General features: G+C 37.7%; 1 protein-coding gene across 4 annotated transcripts in view; it reads right to left on the reverse strand.

The window, feature by feature from the left end:
- Positions 1 to 172: 172 nt before the first annotated feature.
- BICD1 (BICD cargo adaptor 1) overlaps positions 173 to 24,658 on the reverse strand; it is a 190,936-nt gene continuing 166,450 nt past the window's right edge. For 2 of the 4 annotated variants that reach the window (XM_027793027.2, XM_055807813.1), the window contains one exon: positions 173 to 6,003. In XM_027793027.2, the coding sequence (XP_027648828.2) occupies positions 5,998 to 6,003 (6 nt within the window). In that variant the 3' untranslated portion in view covers positions 173 to 5,997. Of the gene's footprint in view, positions 6,004 to 12,548; positions 12,625 to 12,796; positions 12,806 to 24,658 lie in introns of all 4 variants that reach the window. The other 2 variants (XM_027793029.2, XM_027793024.2) reach the window with 2 other exon arrangements.

Below are 24,658 nucleotides of genomic sequence, written 5' to 3' on the forward strand. Positions count from 1 at the left end.
CTTTAATTCTCATTTGCGTTTCCTTTAATGTTGATTTCCCTTCTTCATTTCCTGTCTGATACCTTTGAAACTTACCGTTATGGATCTTTATGAGCTAAATAAATGTAGAAGTATAAGCCAAGACAAGGCACTGCAAACTGATGTAAATAGAAGTAGACCAGACAGCGTGGCATTAAATGAACAAAAATGGCCAGTTTATTCACTGGAACAGTTATGCATTACACTGTAATTTTAATTGGAACATAAAGATGTAAGAATCAGTATATTGGCTTCTTTAGATTATTTTCTTCAGCACTAGAGTGTTTTTCCCAACCATTTGACTGCATGATCATATTACACATGTACAAGCACAGACTTTATGAATCCCTCACAAGGCATTAATCTAGGATTGTCTACAAGAACAAGGAAGAGTTAACATGGAAAATACTTCAATTTTAAAAACAAATGATGCATTTTTGGAAACAAGAATTATTTAACTTTTTTGCTTTTAGCATAAAGTAGCAACAAGAAGAGTTTCCAATATTCAGTCCTTAGCAAATGAACACATATACTTTTATATTCTTCACCACCTAGAAACACTCTGTCATTTAACCCCAAGAAGGCAGGACAACATACTGTCAATTCAACATAGGAGTAGCTGAGTTATTACAGCAGTAAACATACAGTATACAAATTTGTGTTTGTCACAAACTCCACCAATGTTAAAACTCGTTTGAAAGGAACACAGCAATCTGTATGGTTTGTTAGATACAGAACATCATGCAAATGGAAACATTCAAGAAATTACAAAAGTCACAAAACATCAGTTTTCTTTTTTTTTTAATTGTTTACAAAGGATCGAGTTAATTAACCCTTTAACAGTCAAACCACAGGGCTGAAAATCAATAGGACAATAACTAATAAAATTGACTTAATTTATCTGCTGGCATAGCACACACAGCCATATCTGTGAACCGGAGAGAAAAAAAAAAGCTAGATTACTCTTATTTCTTCTTCATAGCTGATAAAATAACAACGCAACTAGCAAGCCATTCTACTTGAAACTTTTATCAATCACTTGTGTTTATTGATTTCCCAAATATTTTTGAAATCAAATAACCAATACAAACTGTTTAACTCAGATTACTAATGCTGAGGAAAAAAACACACACTCTTTTCCATGCTTTCTTTTGCATCAAATTGTGATAACCAAAATAAATACAGAGATTTGGAGGAAGACAGTTTTGAAACACAGGGCCCTGTCACCCAAAGTCTGCCTGCAATCAACTCCAGTCATGGAATACAGGATTTTTCCTTTACCTTTTGTCAGTTTGTCACTTGCTTGCCATTAGATTTCACAACAGGGATTTTCAAGACTTGCACAGGAAACAGATTAAAAACCAATAAGGATTTAAGCTGTGCACCTCTGAATAAAAGATACAGTGTCTCTGTGACAGTCCTCTTGCCTTTCTAGCAAGAGGAATATGCAGATCGCACAAGAAATAAGAATTTTCTAGCTTGGTTATGGATATGGAAAAGCTAAACGATGTTAAGAAACTCATGCACGCATTTTACATTGCATATTTAGATGCATATGTGCCTGAAGGCGAAAGGCAATTGCTTTTTTGTTTCTCTTCCACAGGATGCTTAATTATACTAAAAAAAAATCCTTAATTGCTAAAAAAGTCTGAATATTGTATATCCCTTTCAGACTCACTGCACACACAGCAAAGGAAAATTGAAGAAAAGCAATGACTGTAATTTTTAAAAAGGTAACTATAGCAATTACCATACTTCAAAGGTAAAACATCAGTGCCTGCCATTCTCAAATGAAGACTTCCAAAGTACAAAAGAAAGAAATTTACTGTAACTTCAGTGGATATGCATCTTCCGCCAAAGAAAGGAACAGACCTCAGAAGGGCTGATATAATCTATACCTTATGATGATGATCAATGCAGCTACAGTCGAACTGGTAGCACAACTACTGACTTTGGCATTGCACGCTGAACGACAAGGTTGGTATCAAAATAAGGGCCCAGATTCATGGGTGTCATTCCCAGTGTGATAAGGACTGGGTTATATCTTACTAACAGCTTAAGTATTTTCAACATGACTGCCATGAGCAGCCTTCATAGGTGAGGTCATATTTCATAAATGAGGCTATATTTCATAAAATAATCTCCTTTCTGTTCACACTTAAATATGGCAAAAGGCTTAAGTTTACCATTTTTAAAAACAAAAAATAAACTTAAAGTCATCTTGGCATTCAAACGTGCAGTGTTAAATACAGTTTCATTCTAAGAACCCTACTGTATATTTATGATTACATTAGTTTACTGTGAAAAACGTGGATGCAGAGAGCAGAGAGATGCCAACCTGTCAATCAGATCTTTCAGAAATAATATTCCTATTACCTCCATCTAGAAGGCAGAAACTTCTATACGATTAGCATGAAAAATGGTAACATTTCCTCTTTCTGTAAAACCTCCATTTATCTTCTGACTGATAGAAAATATTTTTCCATACTATTACATTTTACAGTTCATTTATTTATCTTTTCCTCCCCATATATTTGATTTATTTCCTTTTTTTTTTCCTTTTCTGTTTTCCCCCACACATTTCATATAAACTGGATTTCCAGAAGTAGATCATTTCACTGAACAAGGAATATTTTTTCACTACATTCGAAAATAAAACCCAAACCCAAATGTCCCAGAACTGAATAGGGTATTCCAAATCCAAAGAAATGTCAAGGCCATCACAGAGAACAAAAGCTGCCTTTCAGATACAAAAGTCAGAGCAGGGTTTGAATTGCTTCCTCACTGTGTAGGACACATTTCGGCATTTCTGAGTATACTCAACTATTACAAATACATGTATATTTTTTTCTTCATCTTTAAAAATCAGAATAAATATCAACACATCTAAATTAATTTTAAATTGGGAAAAATATAAGAATTTGCAACCCTTAAAAAAACAGGCTTTCATTTCTGGTTTTGTCTGCATGTAAATATTTCGTATAAAATCTCTCACAAAGTTGTACGTTATTAATCACTATATAATAAAGAAGAATTTATCATCTCAAGTTCAAGATACGGATTTTATTTTGCACTGGTTAACTGATAAAAGTTGTCCCAGGGACCTACACAGGTACTTACAATGCAGTAACTACAGCCATTTGTACATTTACGTTGGTTTGTTTCTAGTTCTCTTACATTTCCAACACTTAAGTTTTCTTACATATAAAAAAATGTAAATTGAAAACTTAGAAATTAAATATTTAAAGCTTAAGAGAATAAAAAATTTAATAAAATCACTTATTTCTATAAAAAGGGGCCACAGTTTCTATACCATTGGATGCTGTTTCATAACTCTTGATCCACATGGACATACCAGTACAATGTTTCTATTTTCCCAATCTGCTCTGCAAATCACAACTGGAAACAAGTATGTTTCTAAAGCACTGTTCTAGTACAACATTTTTTCCACTAAATTCATATCTATATAGAAAGAAAATGTATTTCACTGAATTTCTGTTTATTTTGACTTAAATTTGGGGAAAATGCATTTGATTTGGATATGAAAATAGGAAAAACTATTCCAAGTGCAGCCTGCAGTAACTGTATTCAAAGTGCAATGCAAATTCTTTTTCTTTTTAACAATATACAGTAGCTGTCTTTGTTGAACGCAGACGTGGTCACTGTATGATATTCATACACCAGTCTGACAAGGTCAAGAAATTCTGAGACACTTTTTGAAGGCAGCATTTGCCTCAGATAAAATGTTGGTTTTTAAAAAATAAAAATCAAAATAGCAGCCAATCTCAGTGTTAGACATTATAATAGAATGGAACAAGATTTCACTTGACTTTTCTATGACAAGACAACACATAGGTTAAGTACAATACAGAACAGGGATGTAAATGCGTATGAGAAGGATCATGTGAACCGCATGGATACCGAAGTCGAAACACTGCTGAGTGCTGTCTGTTTGATCTGATCAGAATTGGATATCAGTTTGTTCCTATTTTCTCCACCTCTGGCTCTGAATGTTTTGTTACAATAGCTCAGCTGCTTTGCCAAGGTTACACGACATACGTTGTTGATGACATAGAGTATTTGTATTTACAGCACCTTAGTTACTGGTACTATGGTAATAATGATTTGTTAGGCACACTGAGTGGTCACTGATCCTTTCCTCTGCTGATGTTTTGTGTATTGTAACATTTGGTAAGCACTGTTAGTAACAGAAGACTGACTTCATTTTCTCAGATCCAGGCAGAATATGAAAGAATTATTCCAACCACACCTGCAGCAATTTTTTTTTTCCCCAGCTGCTCTCCACCTTATGCTGAACTGGTTTCCCACTTGTAGGTCATACGTGTGCTGCAGAGAAGGAATAAAGACGTGGAAATATCTAAGCCTTTCTTCTGTAAATAAATTAAGGCCACCTGACAAAGCAAGGAGTCTGCTAGTTACCGACAAGCAGGCAGGGATGCAGTACTGCAGTCTTTTTTTTCTAGCTGATGACCAGACGGGAAGCTCATAGATGCTGAACCATGACTCCCTACTTAGCCGCTTGCCTTGCTGTCAGGTACTGTGCAAAATAAATTCTGCTATCTTTGATTTTGTTCTGAAACTCACTACTTTTTAAGAAAAAAACCCCAGACTTACTCAGCTTTTACAGGAAAGAATCTTTAACTAGGAACACTGTGCACTGTTGCGATAGAGTCTGTGTAGCGTAGATCACCTGAGTATTTGTCATAAATCGACATGAGCTAAGGTTCTGCGTCTGTTGATTTTTGGCAAGGAAAAAATGCACTACAGTAAAGTCTTACTAACTCTGATCCACACCATTAACCCTACCTGCATGAGTTCTTTCATCACAGAATGCTTCACACAAAATGCATACGACTTTGCCATTCGCACTAGCCTTTCACAGTAAGGCCTCGAGCTATTATCCTGAATATGGGAGCAGGAAGAAAGAATGTTTTTAAGTAGCACACAACATTTTACTTGTTTTAGATTTTCTTTCTCAGATACCGAATAGAAAGTAACCTCAAAAAACAGCACCAATTCATCTACATGTCTGAAATGCAAAAATATAGTTACATTGCAAGCAAACAACTGAAAACAAATCAATACATCATCCTTTCATCTCCTTCTTAGGCTTAATAATTATCTTTCAGTGAAGAGCTAGAACAAAACCAGAAGCTAGTGTAATAGGAATTAAAAACCAAGTGCATAAACAATATCAGTGCAGCAGCAAAATATACAGTCATTGTTAACATTCCAATTCAACCTATTCCCAACATTTTTGTGCAATAAAAATTGGCCATATGCTGGCCAATGCAACAAGCCTCTTTTTAATATTAACACAGTCATTCTTCACTTAAGCTATTTCTGTTTTTAAAAAAGAAAATCAATTAAATACAACTCTCACAAAAAAAAAAAAAAGACTGTATCTTATAAACACAAAATTCTGGTGCAAATAAAGTAAGAAATAAATATCACACCCTTAACAACAAAAGGAAATTTGAACTGGTTCCTATGGCTGAACTTAGAGGATGTGAGGGTAAGATTTTTGTAACATACTTTTTTTCAATATTGGCTTAAGTCTCTCATTATTTCCGAGGTAAAGCCAAGCAGCTGGGAGAACGTTTTTGTTGACATGTTAAATTTTACTACACTTTAGTTGTGATAGCAAAGTTTGAATACAGTCGGAGGAACCATAAAAAGTCTTCTTGATAGGTTGGGCTCTGTGCTTTGTGTTCTTCTTCTCAACCTTCCCTCAGTCGCCAGAGCAGGGGATATGAATCCAGACTTGTCAATGCAGCAACAAGGCAGGATTGTCTACCCGCTTGCTGGGAACAACCCCAACCTTTGTTGCATGAACTCCACTCTGTTTGCATTTTCTCTTACGTTGCATATGAAGATTAGGGGTAAGGAGGAGGCTTAGAGAGACAGTTGAGAGGGGCACACTGAGAGCTGGAATGTGGCTGCTCTTCTGGAAGAGCATTAGGACTGAAAATTAGAAAAAAAAAAAAAAAGAGAAAAAGTGCTTAAAATACAGAGCAAACTTTTTACATGCACGTAAATAGTACAGGACTGGAAACAAACTTTAAAAGGGGATGAAGCCTCATCTCTGAATCTGGATCCTCAGATACACAGTATACATAAAGAAAATCCTCAGTGTGCACACACATTCAATGACACCTGGATGCATATCTGAAGTGGCACAGATATCCTGCTTGCCAGTTCATGTACACAATTTCTGTGTGCATGCTCTGATGAAAAATGCTGTGTGGAGAAATGAACGCATGTGCAAAATGGGGGAACAAATTTTGAAAGACAATATAGGTGCCATCTTTGTGGGATCATTAAAGATTTTCTATATGCAACTCTTTAATTGCTTGAAATGAAGGACAGTGCCATTCTGGAAATAAGTTTTCATAACTTTGTGAAAATGTGATCTCTTACTGAATGTGACCTATTTACTAGTACATATGAACAAATACAGTGTAACCTTCTTCATCAGGCAACCTAAGCATTACATATTTTGTAATTGACACTTCCAAAGGGGCTTTTTTGTGGTTTGTTTTCTTTTGGTTTTGTGCTGTTTGAATCCTCTTCAATTCTGTCATATACTTTGTCGCTTGGCTGTTTTTTGTGTACAATTTGTTTGAAAACAGTATTCAACCCTTAAGCCTCTAAAAGTGCATCTATAGCGTGCACTGTCCTATAGCGCAGAGGTCTGAACCAGCGTTCAGCAAACCAGGTGGGCCTGGAGTAGCAGCCTAGCAGTGGCAGCACAAAAATAAGGGGCCGCTAACACAAACATACCCCACTTCATCCTGCTGAGTGCCAGGGTGCTCCTGCTAGAAAAGTTTTGGATAATCAGGTTTGCTCATTTAAAGGCAGCTCAGCAGTCTGCACCACACAGCAGTAGGCAATGCAGGCATAAATCGCCCTGTATGATTCCTCAGCCTTGACCTGTCCTGTTGTAAAAGGATGAACTTCAGCTCATCTTGATGATGTCAAGCTAAGTGACAGCCTTTAAACTTTCAAGGAAAGCATGTGGCAAAACAAGATACCAAAATAGAATGCAAGTAAATGTAATTTATTAAAAAAAATAAATTAAAAAATCAATCAAAAACCAGTTTTCCTATGTGTCTGGGGAGACTTTTTTTCCTAATGCTTCAAATGTTCTGCAGTCTTGAAGTTATTCCAAGCTCGACAGTGTGATATATATGAAGCACAATCATTTACGTCCCTGTCTTCAAGAAAATTTGCCTTTTCCGTTTTCCTTCTTTAGAAACCGAGATGTTACATATTATCTCTGCAGCAGACTATTGGAGTGTTGGCTGAAGGGATGCAATTACTCTATTGCTGGAAATGAATCAATTTGAAATGCCAGAGGTATATGAAAATCTGCCACTGGAAATGCCAGCTATACTGAAATTGTCTGTAGTTCCACATATAGCACCTACTTGGGGAAACAAAGAAATGACATTGCACTTGCTTGAAGACAGAAACAAGTGTGCGCCATCACCATTAAGAAAGTAGATGGCAATGTCCACATTTTCAAATCAGAGAAGCCTAGGAGACAATGACCACAAATCCACAGGTATTACAATTCAGCAGGAGCTACAGTCCTTGCACCTCTGGGTTTGTTTTGGGTTTTTTATTTATTTGAAGATCATAGACTTGCACATTTTAAGTTAGATTCTCTTTCACATTAATGCTCCTGAAGATGAGTTTTGTGATCGCAGAATAGCTGGTGAAAGTGGGTTATAGAAGCTCAGGACCCCACAAGCTTTGTTTTGTGCTCAGCTGTCTGAGTAGGTCAGTCCCCAACATGTAGTGTTAGGGACTATGACTCTTTGGTTTCCATATAGATTTAGTCTAACCTAAATCTCTATGTATAGATAGGCATAAATACTTAATCTAAAATATTTTCTTGCAACTTAGTAGTTGGACTTGTTTAATCGAACACTCTGAGAAGACACAAACCCTGTCTTCTCCAAGTAATTTTTTCCATGGCTGTATCCTTTTCTTCTGCCATGTTCTGCCACACACAGATGCAGATACAGCATCTAAAAAGGTGTCTGATCAAGATCTTTGCCTGCTCTACCCAAATGAGTCTGTATCAGGAGTGACTACAGATGGATCAAAAAGGTCTGCATTTACTGTCAAACTTATCCACTCATCAAGAGCCAGCCCCTGGCTTGAGCTCCTCCTAAATTTACAAGATAGGCTTAGGAGAAGCACTAGTCTTAAGTCCTTCAGAGAAACAAAACCAATTTAGAACTTGAACGTCACATTTGGGGAGTACAAACAAGGAGGTGGTCACATTACCCTATGAAGACTGCCTGACTCTCCTCCCTTTCTGTCCCATTTGATTTGTAAAGGACTTCCATAATTGTCAGGAAGGAACAGAAACTTGACTGAATTTTCCTTGCTCATTAGCAGAGATGTGTTTGTCTTTTGGGGCTTCCTTCCCAGCTTTAAAAACAAGCAACAAGCTATTCATGCTCTGAGGGAGAGGACTGGTGAGGAAATGGCCACAGTTAAGACTTATGTACAGCAATGGCCTGAAAGAGGGCCTCTTCGAGACACAGCAGGTTCTCCTCTACACAAATATGCACAAGCATATTAATGTTTTGGCATGACCTTCAGTACAAAGTCAGCTCTGACTGCAACTACTGTAATAAAAACTATCCCAGTCTATGCTCAGATTAGGAAGCACTGTGCTTAGAATTACTTTCATTATTACATTCAAATTACACACTTCTGTGCACAGAAGAAATGTAAAACTTTGTTTCACCATTCCCCTTTCAACCAATAATAAATATTAGGGGCATTAGGAAGAGAAAAATAATTACAAGGCTACAAGGCACCTTTGTAGCAACATGTATACACCCATCATTTGCAGTAGGTTTCAGTCTTTTCCTAAAGCTCTACTGTTACACCATCCTCTCTTCAGAAACACAATATATCCAGTTCAGTAATGCAGACTACCGTAGCAGTATATAAACAAAAATTAGATCAGAATCAGCAAGCGACACATGGCACTCAGTGTGCTTTTGATGGCAGTATAGGTGATCATGGCAGCAGGTCCTGGAGCTGAGCTATCAGGCACATTGACAGTCGTGGGCAGTAGAGGATGGCAGGTGAGATTAATAACACAAAGCAATAGAGAGACATGGAAGAAACTGAAGCTGTTGACTGTTAACTGAGAATAAGGAAGAATATTGTTACATTCCCCCCATGGGATATGTGCAGCTTTTAAAACACTTGGTTTTAATAGATATTTTTGTAAACCTCTCTTTAAAGGCTGGTGTCATTTGGGGATATATTCATTCAGCTGATGAGTGAAGCCTGTGTCATTTTTTGCGTTAGTATTATTTTCTGGTTTTAAGCATATCTTTTTTTTTTTTCCCACCAGTGCTCTAAATGCTAATCATGTATTTCTAAAATCAATTGAAAAAGAGCATGCAAAGCCCTTCAGTGTTAGTAAGTACTCTGCTCTCTGCCTTAAAGATGCCATTTGCATGCAATATTGTCTGGCATTGATTCTAAGTGTAACAAATCAGCAATGGAAAATATAAACAGACCGGTAATATTTTCAGAATGCAACTATTCTGCATGCAGTAATATTTTACCTTATTTCTTATTTTATATAAAATACAAGCATTATTTCTTAAAAAAGATAATATTAATTTAATTTGCAGTATAAGGTTTTTTGGGTTTGTTTTTTGTTTTTATTAATACATAACTTGGGTCTACAGTTTGTCTTCTAATAAAGAAAATGAGATTTTCACTGCATTAAACAGAAACCTGAACATTATCCAAAGACAGACATGCTTTTTTTAATACTACATGATGGCAATATCTTAGCCCTGTCCAATCTTGTCCATCGGACAGGTAGTTACAGACGCTAGGAATGGTGAACATCATCCAGTAGTTTTCAGGGTAGGCCTAGGTTTGGGTGCTTGCCCCATACTCCTGAGCTTAGAAATTTGAGGTGGTGCATGGAGGGCAGAGCGAGACTTTAATGCATTGTTGCATTAGTTTACTTAGAAAATATCTTACTAAAAGTTCTAACAGATTCTTTAGATCAGGTTCCAGTTGAAATATGTAGACTTAAGCAAAAAGACACAGATGAACAGGTAAATAAATTTACTAGATGTGTCCTGGAGTGTCATTTGGCTTGAATCTGTTCATAGCTTACGCAGTGAGGTTCACCAAAACCTATGCACTGGAATCAGAATTACCAGAAAATCCAGAATTACACAAATCCCACTTAAAATCCAGTATAGATAATGGATGAGGGAAATCTTTCTGTATTTGATATTAAAGTTCAAAGTGAATCTATGTGTTATGGTCAGGAATACTAACTAGCTTGAACATGATTATACATACTGCAAGCTGCAGAAAACATCCGTGTGAATTACAAATCTTAACGAGCTGTTGTTTAATCCTGGGTGAGATGCCACTGAGAGGTCACGTTACTGCAAGAGTAACGTTAAAGACTTAAAAACAAGCATACCTCTCTCAAAATGGGTGACTTCAGGGCTGGACAGAACTTTAATCTGCATCATTTGGCATCACCACATGACTGAAAGCATGTCCCATGCCAGGAGGGACTGTCAGAGGACAAGGAAGGGCAGTGCAAGCTCTCGTCTTCCTCCTCTGCTGGATTTAGAAAATCTGAACCTCAGTAAGCCTAACTGGTTCTTTACATGACTTCAAATTTTACTGCAGATTTCAATTACTTTGTTTAAAGCAGATGGCAACTTCTGCCATCAGGCTGACTTGCACTAAATCTTGTTAGACTTCACTGCTTTATGACACTGTGCAGCTACTTGGCTGAGACAAGCAAGGCAACAGTGCTAATATCTCAAAAATAGTGTGTTGTTTTCACCAGAAGAGTATCAATCTAGTGGTAAAAAGCAATAGTCATTTAAAAGTCAATAGTTCAGCTAAGTATACAGGTGTGTGTTGTTTGTGAGATGACTGATCTGATTTTTTAAAAATATTAACCATATCTGTAAATATCATTACTGTTTTCTATGTGCCAGATTTTGATTTGGAAACAGTGGCAAGAAGGGCCTCTTGAACGCTTACAGTTCTGGTTGTAGCTAATGGGGTCTTCCTAACTGCAGAAGAATTCAGGGACAAACCAGAAAACCTTGAGACTTTCCGTTCGGACCTTATCCCTTTCTGTGGGTTTGTTTGCAGAACAAGGTAATGCTTGTGGATAAATGTATAGCAGCAACAAATCAGGTAGGTCTTCCATTCTGAAAAGAATTTTAAAATTGCAGGAGCAATTTGTTTGTTAGCATTTAGGAAGGGATGGTAGTAGAGTATATTCTCCACCAGAGGAGTAGCTCTGGAAGGAACAGGACAGGCTTTGGTTTTGTGATGGTAAATTAAATAGGGTTAAAATAAGAATCATTGACATTAAACTTCTGTGTATCCAAAGCACCTAATGACATTCTCAGACTGCTGTAACATCTAAAATACAGCAGAACTACTTCGTATGGATTTTAAATGGAACTAGTTTTTTTTAGTGTGCTGTAAAACTCCTATGGTACTTATCAGTTATAATGAGCTTTTGCCAAATTTTCAGTAAGATTTTTGTAGTACCTTTAAATAGAAGGAAGTTAATAATACTTCCACTTTGTAGGGAATAAAAGATAAGCACAAATGAAGTGGCTGTTCCAAGACAACTGAGAGAGCCCCTGTGACTCTCAGAATTAGTGCTTGGCAGTGTCTGATGTGCAGTCTGAAATCTGTAGCATACCTATTTCCCGATGCACATGAAGTTTAGTGCTGTGCGGGAAACAGCTTCATTATATGTAGGGCTATAGATCAACTTGGTCACTACAGACCAGGCAAAGGTCTAAAAATAATGTAACCTATTATAGGCATAAATGAATGTATGCAAATGATGTACCATGAACAGATAAAAGAAAAATATTGTAATCTCTTTTTGCTTAGGTTTAGGTTTGTGCCTTGATTAACTCAACCACCTCAGAAGCACGATTTGACCTTTGCACCAGCTATGAACAAGGACACCAGGAGTTTACTTTTAACAACAAGATTAAGAACTGACTGCAGTGGGTCTGAGTTTCCAGGTCAAGGAGAGCTTTCTAAGAACTGTCTGCTAAAATCTTACAAATGCCTTTAAAATGCCATCTTGCAAAAGGGAAGCCTATACCTATGCCTAAAATTAAAAGTCCCCTTTTAAGTAAATTTATCTAGAAACAAAATAAAATCTTCACTATTTTGGCATCATTGAGAAACTGTCTATATAAAAAGACCAAATGAGGACTGCAAGATCCAACGCTGCATTTTTTTCCTTGTTTTTACATGGATATAAGCGCATGAATGCTGTCATTCATATCTGTGTTGTCACTGCAGAGTTATCACTGTTCCTCAAGTTGTTAAAAGTTTGCTGTTAGTGAAGAAGTGTAGGGAAGAGCTTTTGTACAAGGAAGAGGAGGGGAGTTGCAGACGTGCATGCAGCTATGTGCAAAGAGAGGAGAGTTAGTTAAGTTTACCTGACAGTCTGGCAATCTGGCCCCCTGGCTAGTTGTGAGCCGTGTGGCGGTATGGAGGCAGCAGGCTGCTGACAATCTACAAGAAACTGATAAATTAGACATATATACAGAGAGATTACAGAGCAAGGGGTTAGTAACAGTAGTACATAGGCTACGCATCTGATGGAGAGATTTAGTGAGGAATGTGTTCTTGGTTCCTTATCTCACAGAAACATCTTTTTTCTGATAGTAATAACATTAGGTTTTGCCTCTTTTTTCTTTTCAGGAGAAGCAGTAGAGACCTTGGGGTTTTGTTTTTCCTTAGCACTGGCAAATTTTTGTTTAAACAGACAGCAATAATGGGCTGTATTCAGGATCTGGGTTTAAGCCTTGTAATTCTCATTCTTCTGCTGCTGCTGAAGTTGTTTTGCTTAATCTATTATAAGAAGTGTCAATAAAGCTACTCAACTTCTCCAGTGAACTTACATCCATATAACAATTACAGATGTCATTTCATTATGGCCTTTGAGAAAAAGCTTGCAAGAAAGTTTTCACAACTTCTAAATAGTGCTTGTGAGATTGTTTTTTGTAGAGAAAAGAGAGAACTTGATACAGTCTGTTTTCACTCTTCCGTCTAGATTATTTTATCAATTCTCTGCCAAAGCAGTTTCCTCATTAATCACTTGCAAAGCTGTATTCTAATTCTTAATTTATTAAATAACAGTAACACCAAATAATCCTTTGTTGTTACGTTTTTACTGTGACATTTGCAATATGAAGATAGCTTTAAACTCAATATGTGTGGGACTTCATGAAAGTAGCTGAACAAGAAAACCCTGCTTTCTAGCTCACTGGTTTCTACCAGGATTTCCAGATCTCAAGATCTGCTCATTTTCCCCGCAGTGGTCTGGCCTTTCATTCCACTGCCTGTGTGATTCAGACTGTCAGATAACAGTGTCAGCAGGGTCTTTTTGAACATTAAAATCTATGGGTGAAATTCTGACCATCTGGAAAGCTGCTGGAGATTACTCTTTGTTTCCAGCAGGGTTTGCAGACCTATTATCTTCTCTGACTGCTTCAACCTAATTCTTAACTGACAATTCAGTGGAAAGGAGTTACTTTCCCCTGAACCTTAAAAATGAGACAAAAGCACTTCATGTACTTGGAAAGAAGTTGATTCTGTTTTTTTCAATTGGTTCCTACTTAAAGCTCAACACCAGTAATCATTTCTCTTTACAAGGTAGGTGTTTTCCAAAACCCACTTCTATTCTTTGTCTCAGTCAAGTGGAAGAATATACAAGCAATTTGCTGTCAAGGGTCTTGAGGTGACATCAGGTACAGTGCAGAGAAACACACCTTCCTAGCAACACTGAGCATCACATCAGCTATCACATTTCTGTTTCACACAAGCCCAGAGTGCTTCTCCCTACTTCCTATGAAGATCTGTGCTGACCTCCAGTGGGTGGAAGCAAGCGTACCCAAATCACTAGTTTCTTCCTGCTTCAGCCAAGAGGAGAGTGGTTTGGACCTATTTTCAATTTCACAGGTACCTACGTCAGAAAAATATATGCAGTTAGTGCTGGCACCATTGTGTCAGGAAGTAAAAATGGAATGAGAAATTACACTGTGCCATTCTCTCATTTATCAGGATGGTCACTACAGTCCTCAGTACGTCTTTTATCAGAGGAGTGCAAGAGTTTGCTGTGTATTTGACCCATGAATACAGTCATTTCAGTGCAAAGCTCAGTTAAAAGAAAAGGTGCCTGGGGGGACAGACAGGGCAGGTTAACTGCAGATGAGAAATGATTGTAAAAAAAATAATAAAATAAAATTTTAAAAAGTGAATGCCTTGTTCTAAACAAACTAGCTTGCAGAAGTCCAAAGCAAAGTCATCGCTGACAGCTTATAGAAGGTAGTCAGTGAGAAAAGGAGTACAGAACAGAATGCTGTGTGATAAAAAGATGTGGACATAAATACAGAAGATTTTGTTCTGACAGGCTTTTCCAGAACAAGGCAAATGCCTGATTTATGATCCTATTCTAATATCTCAAACATCCTGCAAATATTTTATGATTCCTCTTCATCTGCTAGATTTGGCAGAATGCATGAACAGAGTGCCAGTCTGCAAGCATTATGCAAGCTGCATAATAACTATTCCATGTGAACAAACTCCCTTGACTTCATATGAAATAACAATTTACCTGGTGTCAGCAATGCTCACATAATCTGGCTCACACTCACATCGGTATGAAATCTAGTGCTCCACATAACAAAATGGCTGAATCGTCTTCCTACATCCTCCAGGAGTGAAGTTTTGAGGATTATGCTAAGAAAGAGCTAAGCAGAATGCATATAGCTTAGATACACACATTTCAAATTCAAAGGCGCTCATAGCTACTTATTTCCATAGCTGTGCCAGAGCTACCTTTATTCCTTCTATATTTAATCCTTTTAAGTATTTTGGAGGGTTTGTAACACTACTCTCTAATGTCATGACAACCATAAAATGACTTCTTGTTACATGGTGCTTAAAGGTGAAAACTAGCAGACAGCAATTCAGTCCTTCATTTCTGCTAAGGAACTCCTGCCTGTATCAAATAAATGTTTGCTTCTTTCTGAAATACTCTGCTGACGGTTAAGAGATTCAAAGATGTCTTTGCTGATTCTGTGGTCAGTGTCACATACCATAAAGACAAGGTAAGAAAGACATGCCCTCTTTTACTCAAAAATAAAAATAAGATAAAAAATGATGTTGGAAGATGCCTGTTCCCAGTTATTATTCAACAAGGAGTGTCAGTTAAGCTATGGAGTGAAGGAGATGCTTGGGGAACACCAGCACCAAAATTATTAATAAAGTTATTAAATACAGATTATTTTATTTCTCCATCACGTCCAGTTGCTGTGAGAAAATAAACTACTAGGGGCGCTCTGTGTGTGTGTGCTGACTGATCTCTTAAGAGTCCTTTTATGATTCTATGAACCTATAACCAAGAAATGAAGTTCAGTGACCATTTCATCCACAAAAGGCAAAGAGCTACTGTACACAAAAAAATCATATGATGGTTTTCACTGAATTCAACAGCTGGAGTCTTTACAGAGTCCCATGGCAGTATCAGACAATGTTCACCGCTATATCTGTTGGAGCTTTGAGGCTTGACTCATGCTATACATTAGGCCTGTTCTGATTTTCCAGTTCTTAACATTTCAGCCATTTTCTAGCAATGGTGGTGTAAAGGCCTCAGAGATTTCCTCTGTCTCAGATTAGCCAGTGCTGATTTTCCTTTGGAATCTAACACCTAGTCCTAATCAGGTTCCATCAGCTCCTGATGCAAGAGCATTAAAAATACGAAGCTGAGAGAAGCTACATCTGCTCATATGAGGATTGAATGTGCTGCTATAAATTACTGGCTTAGAGCAAATCTCAAAAAGAAAAAAATGCACCAAACTCTTTTCCTGTGCTTCCCTTTGGCTCAGCCACAAGAACAACGCATTTCCCTCATGTCACAAGGTGTGCTTTGCCCTCCGGTTTGTGAGGTGTGTGATTCTAATCAACACAGGCCTGCTTAACTGGGTTAATAGTGTCCAAGAGATGGGCATTGCCTTCTGTTGACATCAGCAATGTCCTCAGTGAAAACACTACATGCAAGCATTTTCAGTCCCACCTGCTCAGGAACCAGCATACTGCAATGGAACATTTTAGCACATTTTGACACTCAGTAAATTACTAATCTCTGTATAGTGCTGTCAAAGATAAGCATTGAGGATGCTGTGAATGAGTAACTGATACATAACATACTTTTAACTGTGTCTAGTTCAGTTAACTAGTGGAGACCTTTTTTTGGTTTATCTGAAAGGGTAAAATTGAGAATCAAGCAATGAACCAATCAAACGTTCTTTTTTTTTTTTTTTTTTTTTTTAAAGTTAATGTTACATATTTGGTATTTCTGATGTGAAAAACACTGGGAGAAAAATCTGTTCTTGGTGAAAGAAAAGCTGTCAAGAAACACTTATAACAAAATACAAGACTGAGGCTTTTTCAGTCTTTTAAAACAAACTCTCCTTACCATCCCACTGACCACCCCAGGCCAACAGAAAATCCTTGTTTCCTACCTAAAAGTTTTCAAGCTACCTAGCTTTGTGTCATGCTACCCAATGTCAATTGAACTTGCCCCATAACGTTTGAGGAATTTGATAACATGTCTATGAAGATGTTATTGACAATTTACTTGAAATGAGAAGCTGTCTCCATTTATATTGTGATGAATTGTTTTCTTTCCCAAGATGTCAATTTAATGGGAAAAAATAAATGGTTAATAGCATGAGTCAAAAGTATTGGGCAAAGAACAAATCAGTAATCTTATGACTGTGCAGAGGCAGAAACATGCTGCATCACACAGAAAGTCCTATAATGACAATAAATCAACCCTCTCTACTCAAAGGTGGGGAACAAGGAAAATTTCCAAACCCAAAAGACAAATGCGAAATGTCAAGAAGAACAGGGCAGAGAACACTAAAACTCTCACCAACCTCACCGTATTGAGATTTGTGGAGATGCTTTCAAACTGTAATCTGACAGGATGAGAAAAGTCCCAAAACTGTTTATATCCAGTGGTGACAGGCACAGAAGTTTTTACTATTTTTTGACTAGCTGGTTTCACTTACAATTTTTCTCTGTTTTTCTAAAGGATGTCAAGAAAACCTTGACCTTCCTCAAGGCCAAGAGGAACTTTAAGTGGTAATGGTTATCACAAAGAACATCTGGTGAGAGGACAGCTGTGGCTTACTTTAGGAAAAAAGCACAAACAATGGTAGAGGTCAAAGATTAGAAGTGTCTCTCCCTTCTGCTTCCAGGGTCAGCTTGGGTCTGGAAATAATACAGTTACCTCTGCCCTATGCACAGCCCCAGTGGGTCAGTCTGCCAGCTGCCAACTGGGAGCAGCTCTGTATTTCTGTGGGCTGTCCCTGGAAGTAGAGGACTATAGTGGAGCAAACCACATGGGTTCCACTCAGAGCCTGGTCAGCCTTATTAACCCCAGCTCTCAAGAGCAGGGTTGACTCGGGTTGTCCTGGCCTGGGAGCAAAGTGAGCAGCGCTGGGGGACCAAGCCATGCTGTAGAGCCATTGTACAGCTCCATGACAGCCAGCCCTGTTCTGGCACAGCTAGCACACAGGCAGCCTGACGAACTTCACCAGCTGCAAGGCAGCCTCTGCACAGACATTTTCCAGTACCCAGATGCTCTGGGTTTCCACACTGTCTGAGTTTTACCTCCATTCCCATTAAACTGAATAACGGATTGTTGCTTGGAGATAGACAAATTTATCAACCAAGTACCAACTAAGTTTTGGCTTACTTCACGGTAAAGCTGATCTACTGTAAAATTTCTATGTCAAGTCTTGTAAATAGCCAGGTAACTCAGATCTTAAGCTTGCTATACAGAGAAGCTTGGTGTCTGAGATTATTGTTGGTTTGAGAAGTTTCAACAACAATGAATTCTTCCACTCCTTATTTCTTAGTCTTCTCAAAACTTATTTGAAGAATAACAGTTAAGAGATGCAAGCACACTGATGAACTCCCATTAGCACACAGAGCTGGAGGCATCAGAAACATCTATATATTGCACTAAGATGCAACAGGCCAGCAGTAGGATGCGTCTAAAATCCTCATCTCCTGTCACCTCCACATGTCCATTCTCTTCCTTCCAAATGCGGCCCAGGAATGTCCCACTGTTTCTACAGACTCTTGATACAGGCTTCCTTCTGCTCCTCTTCCTCTCAGCTCCTTACCTTCAGGACAAGGCCAGACAGAGTGAATGTAACAGAGAGCCTTCTGTTAAATGCTGCTCAAGAATAAAAGCATGTGATTAAGCTTATTGGAAGAGGTAGGGGATTTAATTGCTATTTCTTTATAGCATTTAGAGAAATGCTATCTGTCTTGGCAAAGCCAACTTGTGGAGCTTCACTAACAACTTCACGCACTACCTGGCACATAACACAGACAGACATGGTTTAGTAGGTCACTGCTTCAGTGGTTTTCCAGAACGTGACAGGTTTCCTGGCTATGTTCCAGTAAGTCCTTTCATCTATACAACAGCTACAATAGATGAAGTGGTTTTTCTCCTTATTTCCTTATTCTGCATGATTTGATTTCTACTTTCTTTTTAGACCTGAATTACCCCAACCTAGAGAGCTGTTTTGCCTTCAGCCCATGTGCTTCAGCGGTAACGTGACTGCTGGCTCAAAGTACAGTGATAAAGCTATAAACCTAGCCTTGCCCTTTCCTGTAGCTCATATTCAGTATAATTTAAAAAAATAAATAATACCTAGTCATTAACAAAATTAGTGAAATGCATTTTTCTCCAGTTACAGACTAAGAACATTAAGGTTTCTTGTCAGCTGTGTAGGTTTTTTCACACTTTCTCTGTCATGATGTGTTTATATTGTTTCTCAAATGATTTCTGTGAATGCTTTAAGTAATTCCTCATTAAATCTACTGAGAAGCTAAATAATGGGTTAGTAAAATAGCAGAAATGGAAATGGTAGAAGGTGAGAATATATATTCAGTTCCTCTCTTTTATATACAGTTCATAAAAAGCACATTTAGAAAGGTCTGATGGTTCAAGAAATACTTACTCGTTAAAAGACACACACATTTTAAACATTTCAAAAGAGGAAAAGACAGGTCTTAAAAATACAGGTATCGCCACACTTGTGTCTTGTTGATTACTCATCTTTCATGGAAATGTAAGTGTCTAGGATACATTTCAGACAGCCAGAAAAAAACCCCACAAAACCAAACCAAAAATACTTGTGCTATTTTATGGGTGAAGAAGGGCCTGATCCAAAAGTTGAAGTCAGTGGGAACTAACTTTAGCAGGCTTTGGAAGAAACAGCATAAGGTACAACTACAAGGTTTCATAGCCCTAAGAAATACAGACAGGGAGATACTTACAATCAGGGATACTAGTCTTGATTAAAGAATTGCTGGTGAGCTTACTCCATACATCACAACATCCCAAGGAACTGCTCTATTAGAGAGCTAAAATATCAGCATGTCTAATTTAAACAGAGACTTACTTCAGCTTTGCCTATTTTCTGAGACGAGAAGCACAGTATTGAATATTCCTGTATATTTGATGTTAAAAATCAATAAGTCATGAAACCACATTAAACCTTGTCATAAAAGAAGATGAAGATGGATATTTTTTGTTACCAACATTGTCAAGGTATTTCAATAACTGTTTCAGTTAATTGATATGACTGGATTCCAAAGCCCAAAATTTTCATAGAAAGCAACAAATATCTGGTAACACGCCTTAAAGATATGATGTGTCACCTGCATACCTGTTTAGTTAGAAACAACCAGAAGTCTAACAAGATTTTACTGGAGAACTTGAACAAATGACACTAATATTAACCATTCCATCCAGCAATGACATAACTTAGATAACCATGACATAACTTAGATACACCAGCAAAGCATGGAATTCACTGCACTTTTGGGTTTTTTTAGTGTTTTAACAAACTGATTGGGGCTTCCATTAAAAGTGGGTTTTATTTCAGAACTGCTTTCTTTATATAGTGAAAAATACAAATACAAATCAAATGAAACTTGTAAAACTGCAGTGAATTCATGCCATTATTCCATTCATGCCAGCTAAATTATATTGAAGTAGCTAAATTATATTGATCAGCATGAAATGTATGGTTTTGATCTCATCAGTGATAACTGGAAAGCTAAATGCAAGAGAGAAAAAGCATAGAGCGAAAAGGTCCTATTCACAGTGGCACCAAGAGGTAAAAGTACATTGAGCCAGCTGACTTCTTCATCAGTTACAGCCAACTAATGTCCTTGGCAAGGATACTGTTCTTCAAATTCAAAATGGCCTCCACAAGGACAACGTACCATGCTTGAAATGACATAAATATGCAATGCTCATTAAGCTTACTTAAATGAGCATATCAGATGCAGGACGTGGCCCTGAGAGCAGGAAGATATATACATATATCTGTATATATGCACTAATACTGCTCATTAAACAATGAACACATATATACACAAACACGGCATGTTTACAAACCCCACAGAAAATAGAACAATGCAGAACAAAAAAGTGAACACAGATAGAAAGGTAATAATGACTGAATTATCCTTTTTGTGAAGAGCATCATGTTCCAGTGAAAAAAACCAAAACAAACCAAAACCAAAGTACACTTGATTTTAAAAAATTCTGCTGAAAAGAAATAAAATCTATTTTTCACAGAGAGCAGAGACAGATTAGAGCAATACAACATGAGTCTTGCAATAGCCAGTATCTTGCCCGATTACACAAGCTCAGACACATCTTGCAGGTACAGGATCACCATCAACACAAATACATTCTTGGTAGATAAAAATACAACATATTTATTTATAGCTGAGGATTCAGAAGAATCACCCACAGATCTCTAATGAGGCAAAGGGAAATTTGCACTCAGACTGTAAATTTGAGTTGTCAGAATAAAGTTGTGTTTTTAAAAAAATAATAGTTCTGAAGAACTTGCATGTTCCACCTGCTTTGCATTGCTTGGATGAAGCGAATCAAACTTACCTGACTGAACAATTCAGAGCAGACTAGTCTGACTAGTTAAATATTATACGGCTGCATATCTTATTTAATAGTGGTGGCTCAGTTAACCGTCTGCACTACTTTTTAAGAATAAACTTTCACTTAATGTACAGATAAATCCATATTGTTCATGAAGTAGCATTCAGAATAAAATTCTTTAACACAAAATCAGCAAAGAAAGAGGTATCTAGGCCCTAGTCATATTGATTTTCCTTTTCATTAATCTATAAAATTCCTTCATGAAGGAAAAGAAAGAAATAATTTAAAACTGTTCACTGGGTGACCTGAGCAATCAAAGATCTACAAAGCACCCTCCTAGCAAAATTCATGTCTGAGCTGACAGTGTTCCTCAAAGGACTTCTTCCACAATAATTTTCAAAAGAAGCTCTGCTTTCCTCCATGTTCAGATTTCTAACAGTCCTGCTGTTTCAAAATTGAGAAGTGCATAAAAAACGAAAAGTTGAGGTACTGAAGCAATGTTTATAGCAGCAAGGCTTAGATACCCACAAGCAGCTTTCTGACATTGGACTTAAGCTCAAAAGCAAAGCTAGAACTATTTTTGGCAAAATACTCTTGAAGAAAAAAAAATGTGCACAGCTGAAGACCTTGCACATAAAGCTGTTTCACCACACAATGAAAGAAGACACAAACCTGTTATCAAAAATTTATTCCCCCTACCTTTCCAATGCTGTAAGATATGCAGGCTCACCTCTGCAGCCAGCCTCTGCTGTGGAGAGTAGTGTCAGCCTGAGCATCCCTCGATCATTTTCCCAACCCCATCATCCAAAAGGGCAGGGTAAAGACAGCTTCATTTCCTATCAAGAGTTTCTACCCCTAATATTCCTTTTGACCATGCTTTTCCATATCTTCATGCTTCCTAAACAAGATGAAGAAGCAAGGAAGAGGAGCCAAAGCCAAGAATCTTGCCCCACATGGTAAATTCCACTTTAACATTATTTTAAGAAAAACATACAAGGAACATGAGCTTCTGATTACACAGAGAATAACCTTTTACAGAATATTTCTGAAAATTATATCCTAAACACTGCCCCTTGAAAAAGTTCAAAATCCAGAAAGAAAAAACTAAACCAGGAACACTCTACTCAGCAGACCTTCTGCCCCTTGTGTTAAAATGTGTTTGTACTACGTCCAATAGATCAATGCATTCCCGGGTTTCTAACCTATTACAGTTGAAACCACTTCCAGTGTAAAGGGCAATTAGTAAAGACAACTCTTAAGCAATTCCCTTTGAGTCTCAGCTTACAGACTTAATTGGAAGACTTCTTAGGACCTCTGCATTGGGGTGATTGACTTTTTTTCATTATTATTTTCCTTGTTAGCTTCTACTTACAGATGTTGATTAGCTCTTGGAGACACTATTAGGGTCACTCTATAGAAATTTCCTTTGGGATAGAATTTCTGTAAATTAAGGTAAATTTTATGGTAAGAATGCAAGCCAACAAACAAAAGCTAGTTGTTGGTATCATATTGTTATTCATATTTGATTTGCCTGTAAGCATAGAGCCACAGCAGAAATTAATCTTGGATTACTTCTATATTGACAGTATTAACTACATAGTCTTAATTATGTGTGACAGGTGGTGAGCTTAGTGCTTGAGCAGTTGCTGCACTATTATATGGCATTTTTTATCCTGTCTTTCCATATCAGTCTCACCTTGTGAGAATTAAATGCCATTCTGTAAACCAGTCTTGAAAGACACATGAAAAGCAAGAAAACTTTCAGGTTTAATGTGCTTTCAGAAATGAGCAACTCCACAAAATTACTTGATTTTGCTACAGTCTTTCTTTTTACAAGTTTTAGAAGAACAATTTTATGAAATGGACTTGTAACAATGAAGAACAATAAAATCTAAACCCTACAAAACAAAAACTTGGGACTGGAGTAAACTAGCATAATTCTGCTGAAACCTGTGGGGCTAGTCTGGTTGTGTCAACTAAACATCCAACCTCAGCTGGACCTTGAGTTTGAGAGAAATGTATCACATTTTAAGGCTACTTTCCTTTTTCTATTTTAATAAAGTGAAATATATGACTGTACAGAATTCTCTAGAAGGGAAAGGATTGCTTATTATGATCTTATGATCTGATTTCCTTGGAAACACGAAATACTTCACTATTCAAAGTGTTTTCCTGTGCAGGATTTTAAATACTGAAATCTGCCTGGTGATACCTTACAAGCATAACAATAGGGAAAAGAAGCATCTACCACAGTTTGTTTGGGGTGCACTCCAATGAAGGAGAGACTCTCAGGTGGGCTGTTGTTGACTCTGTTTAAGGGAGAATGCTGCAGCCATTAGTTGTTCTCCATCTCATAAGCCTGTTGGGAAACCTTTTTCTTCAGGTGCATCATCCCTGCAAGAATCTTAATTGATTTAATTTTAAGTTAAAATCACAGAACTTTATATTCAACTTTTAGAATTTCCATGCTCAAATAAACAGAGAGAAAAAAGTGGTATCAGGGCACCCACAACAGACTTTTTCTGTCATGTTCTTTCCCTGAAGAAGTCAAGATAAGCATATTTCGTATTTGGGACTGTGGGATATTAAGAGGCATCTGTTGACTTCGTCTTCAAGGAGTTTGAATGGAACTGCAATGGAAATGTCACTTCTAATACAGTGTTACACACTGTCAAATCCAGCCTTAGGCTTTCTACATGCCCTGAATTTTCATGTAGTTATGAACACAGTCATGTGCAAATGTGGGCTGGAACTGTGCTGGGCACATTCTGGCTGCTTCTGTCTATCAGAAGAATAAAGACTTTAAAGTGTAAAAATAAATGTTAATAACAGAAGTAAAGAAGAAACACACAGCAAAGCTAAGTGCACACTATTATCTAGGAGAAATAACCAAGTGGCATTTTCAGCCACTGCAGTTAAGAGCTATTAGTTCAATTAGAAAGCCCAGATAAAGTCATACTGCCACAGTTTATGTTGGAGGGACATGCGTGCTGATTTAAAGCTGAGGGCAGTCAAAGGGAGACCAAGCAGGAAACTACAATCTATTTCTTGAGAGGTCTTCGGTTCAGCTGGTCTTCACCCCTGAGTCTTCACCAGAGTCTTCCTCTGAAGAAGGCAGGCAAAAGCAGTCCCAGCTTTCCCTCTGCTAGGTAGCCAGCAGCAGTCAAAGCCAGAGCTGGAGCACAGTGAAGGCAGACCCTTCTGCCAAGCACCAAGTCCAGAAGGAGATGCAAGAGAAAGACAGGCACAGCTGGCCTCTGCATGAGGCAAGGGAGCCTGCCTGGCTTCTCCCTCTATCAACTTGAGTTATTTAGGCTCCTGGCCTCCATGAAATGCATTACCAGCCTCCCAGTCCCCACCACACTGGGACCCAATGAAAGGACAGGAAAGACCACACATCATATGGATGAAATATTCAGATAAAGGAAACAGTTCACAAAATTTAAAAGAAAAAACAAACCCAAAACCTGATCCCATTTAATTTAGGCTTAATCGTTCTTACCCCACTCCTGAGGACACAGCCTCAAGCCAAGCTATACTCTGCTC

Source organism: Falco peregrinus, chromosome 6 (genome assembly GCF_023634155.1).
Source record: "Falco peregrinus isolate bFalPer1 chromosome 6, bFalPer1.pri, whole genome shotgun sequence".
Classification (NCBI taxonomy): domain Eukaryota; kingdom Metazoa; phylum Chordata; class Aves; order Falconiformes; family Falconidae; genus Falco; species Falco peregrinus.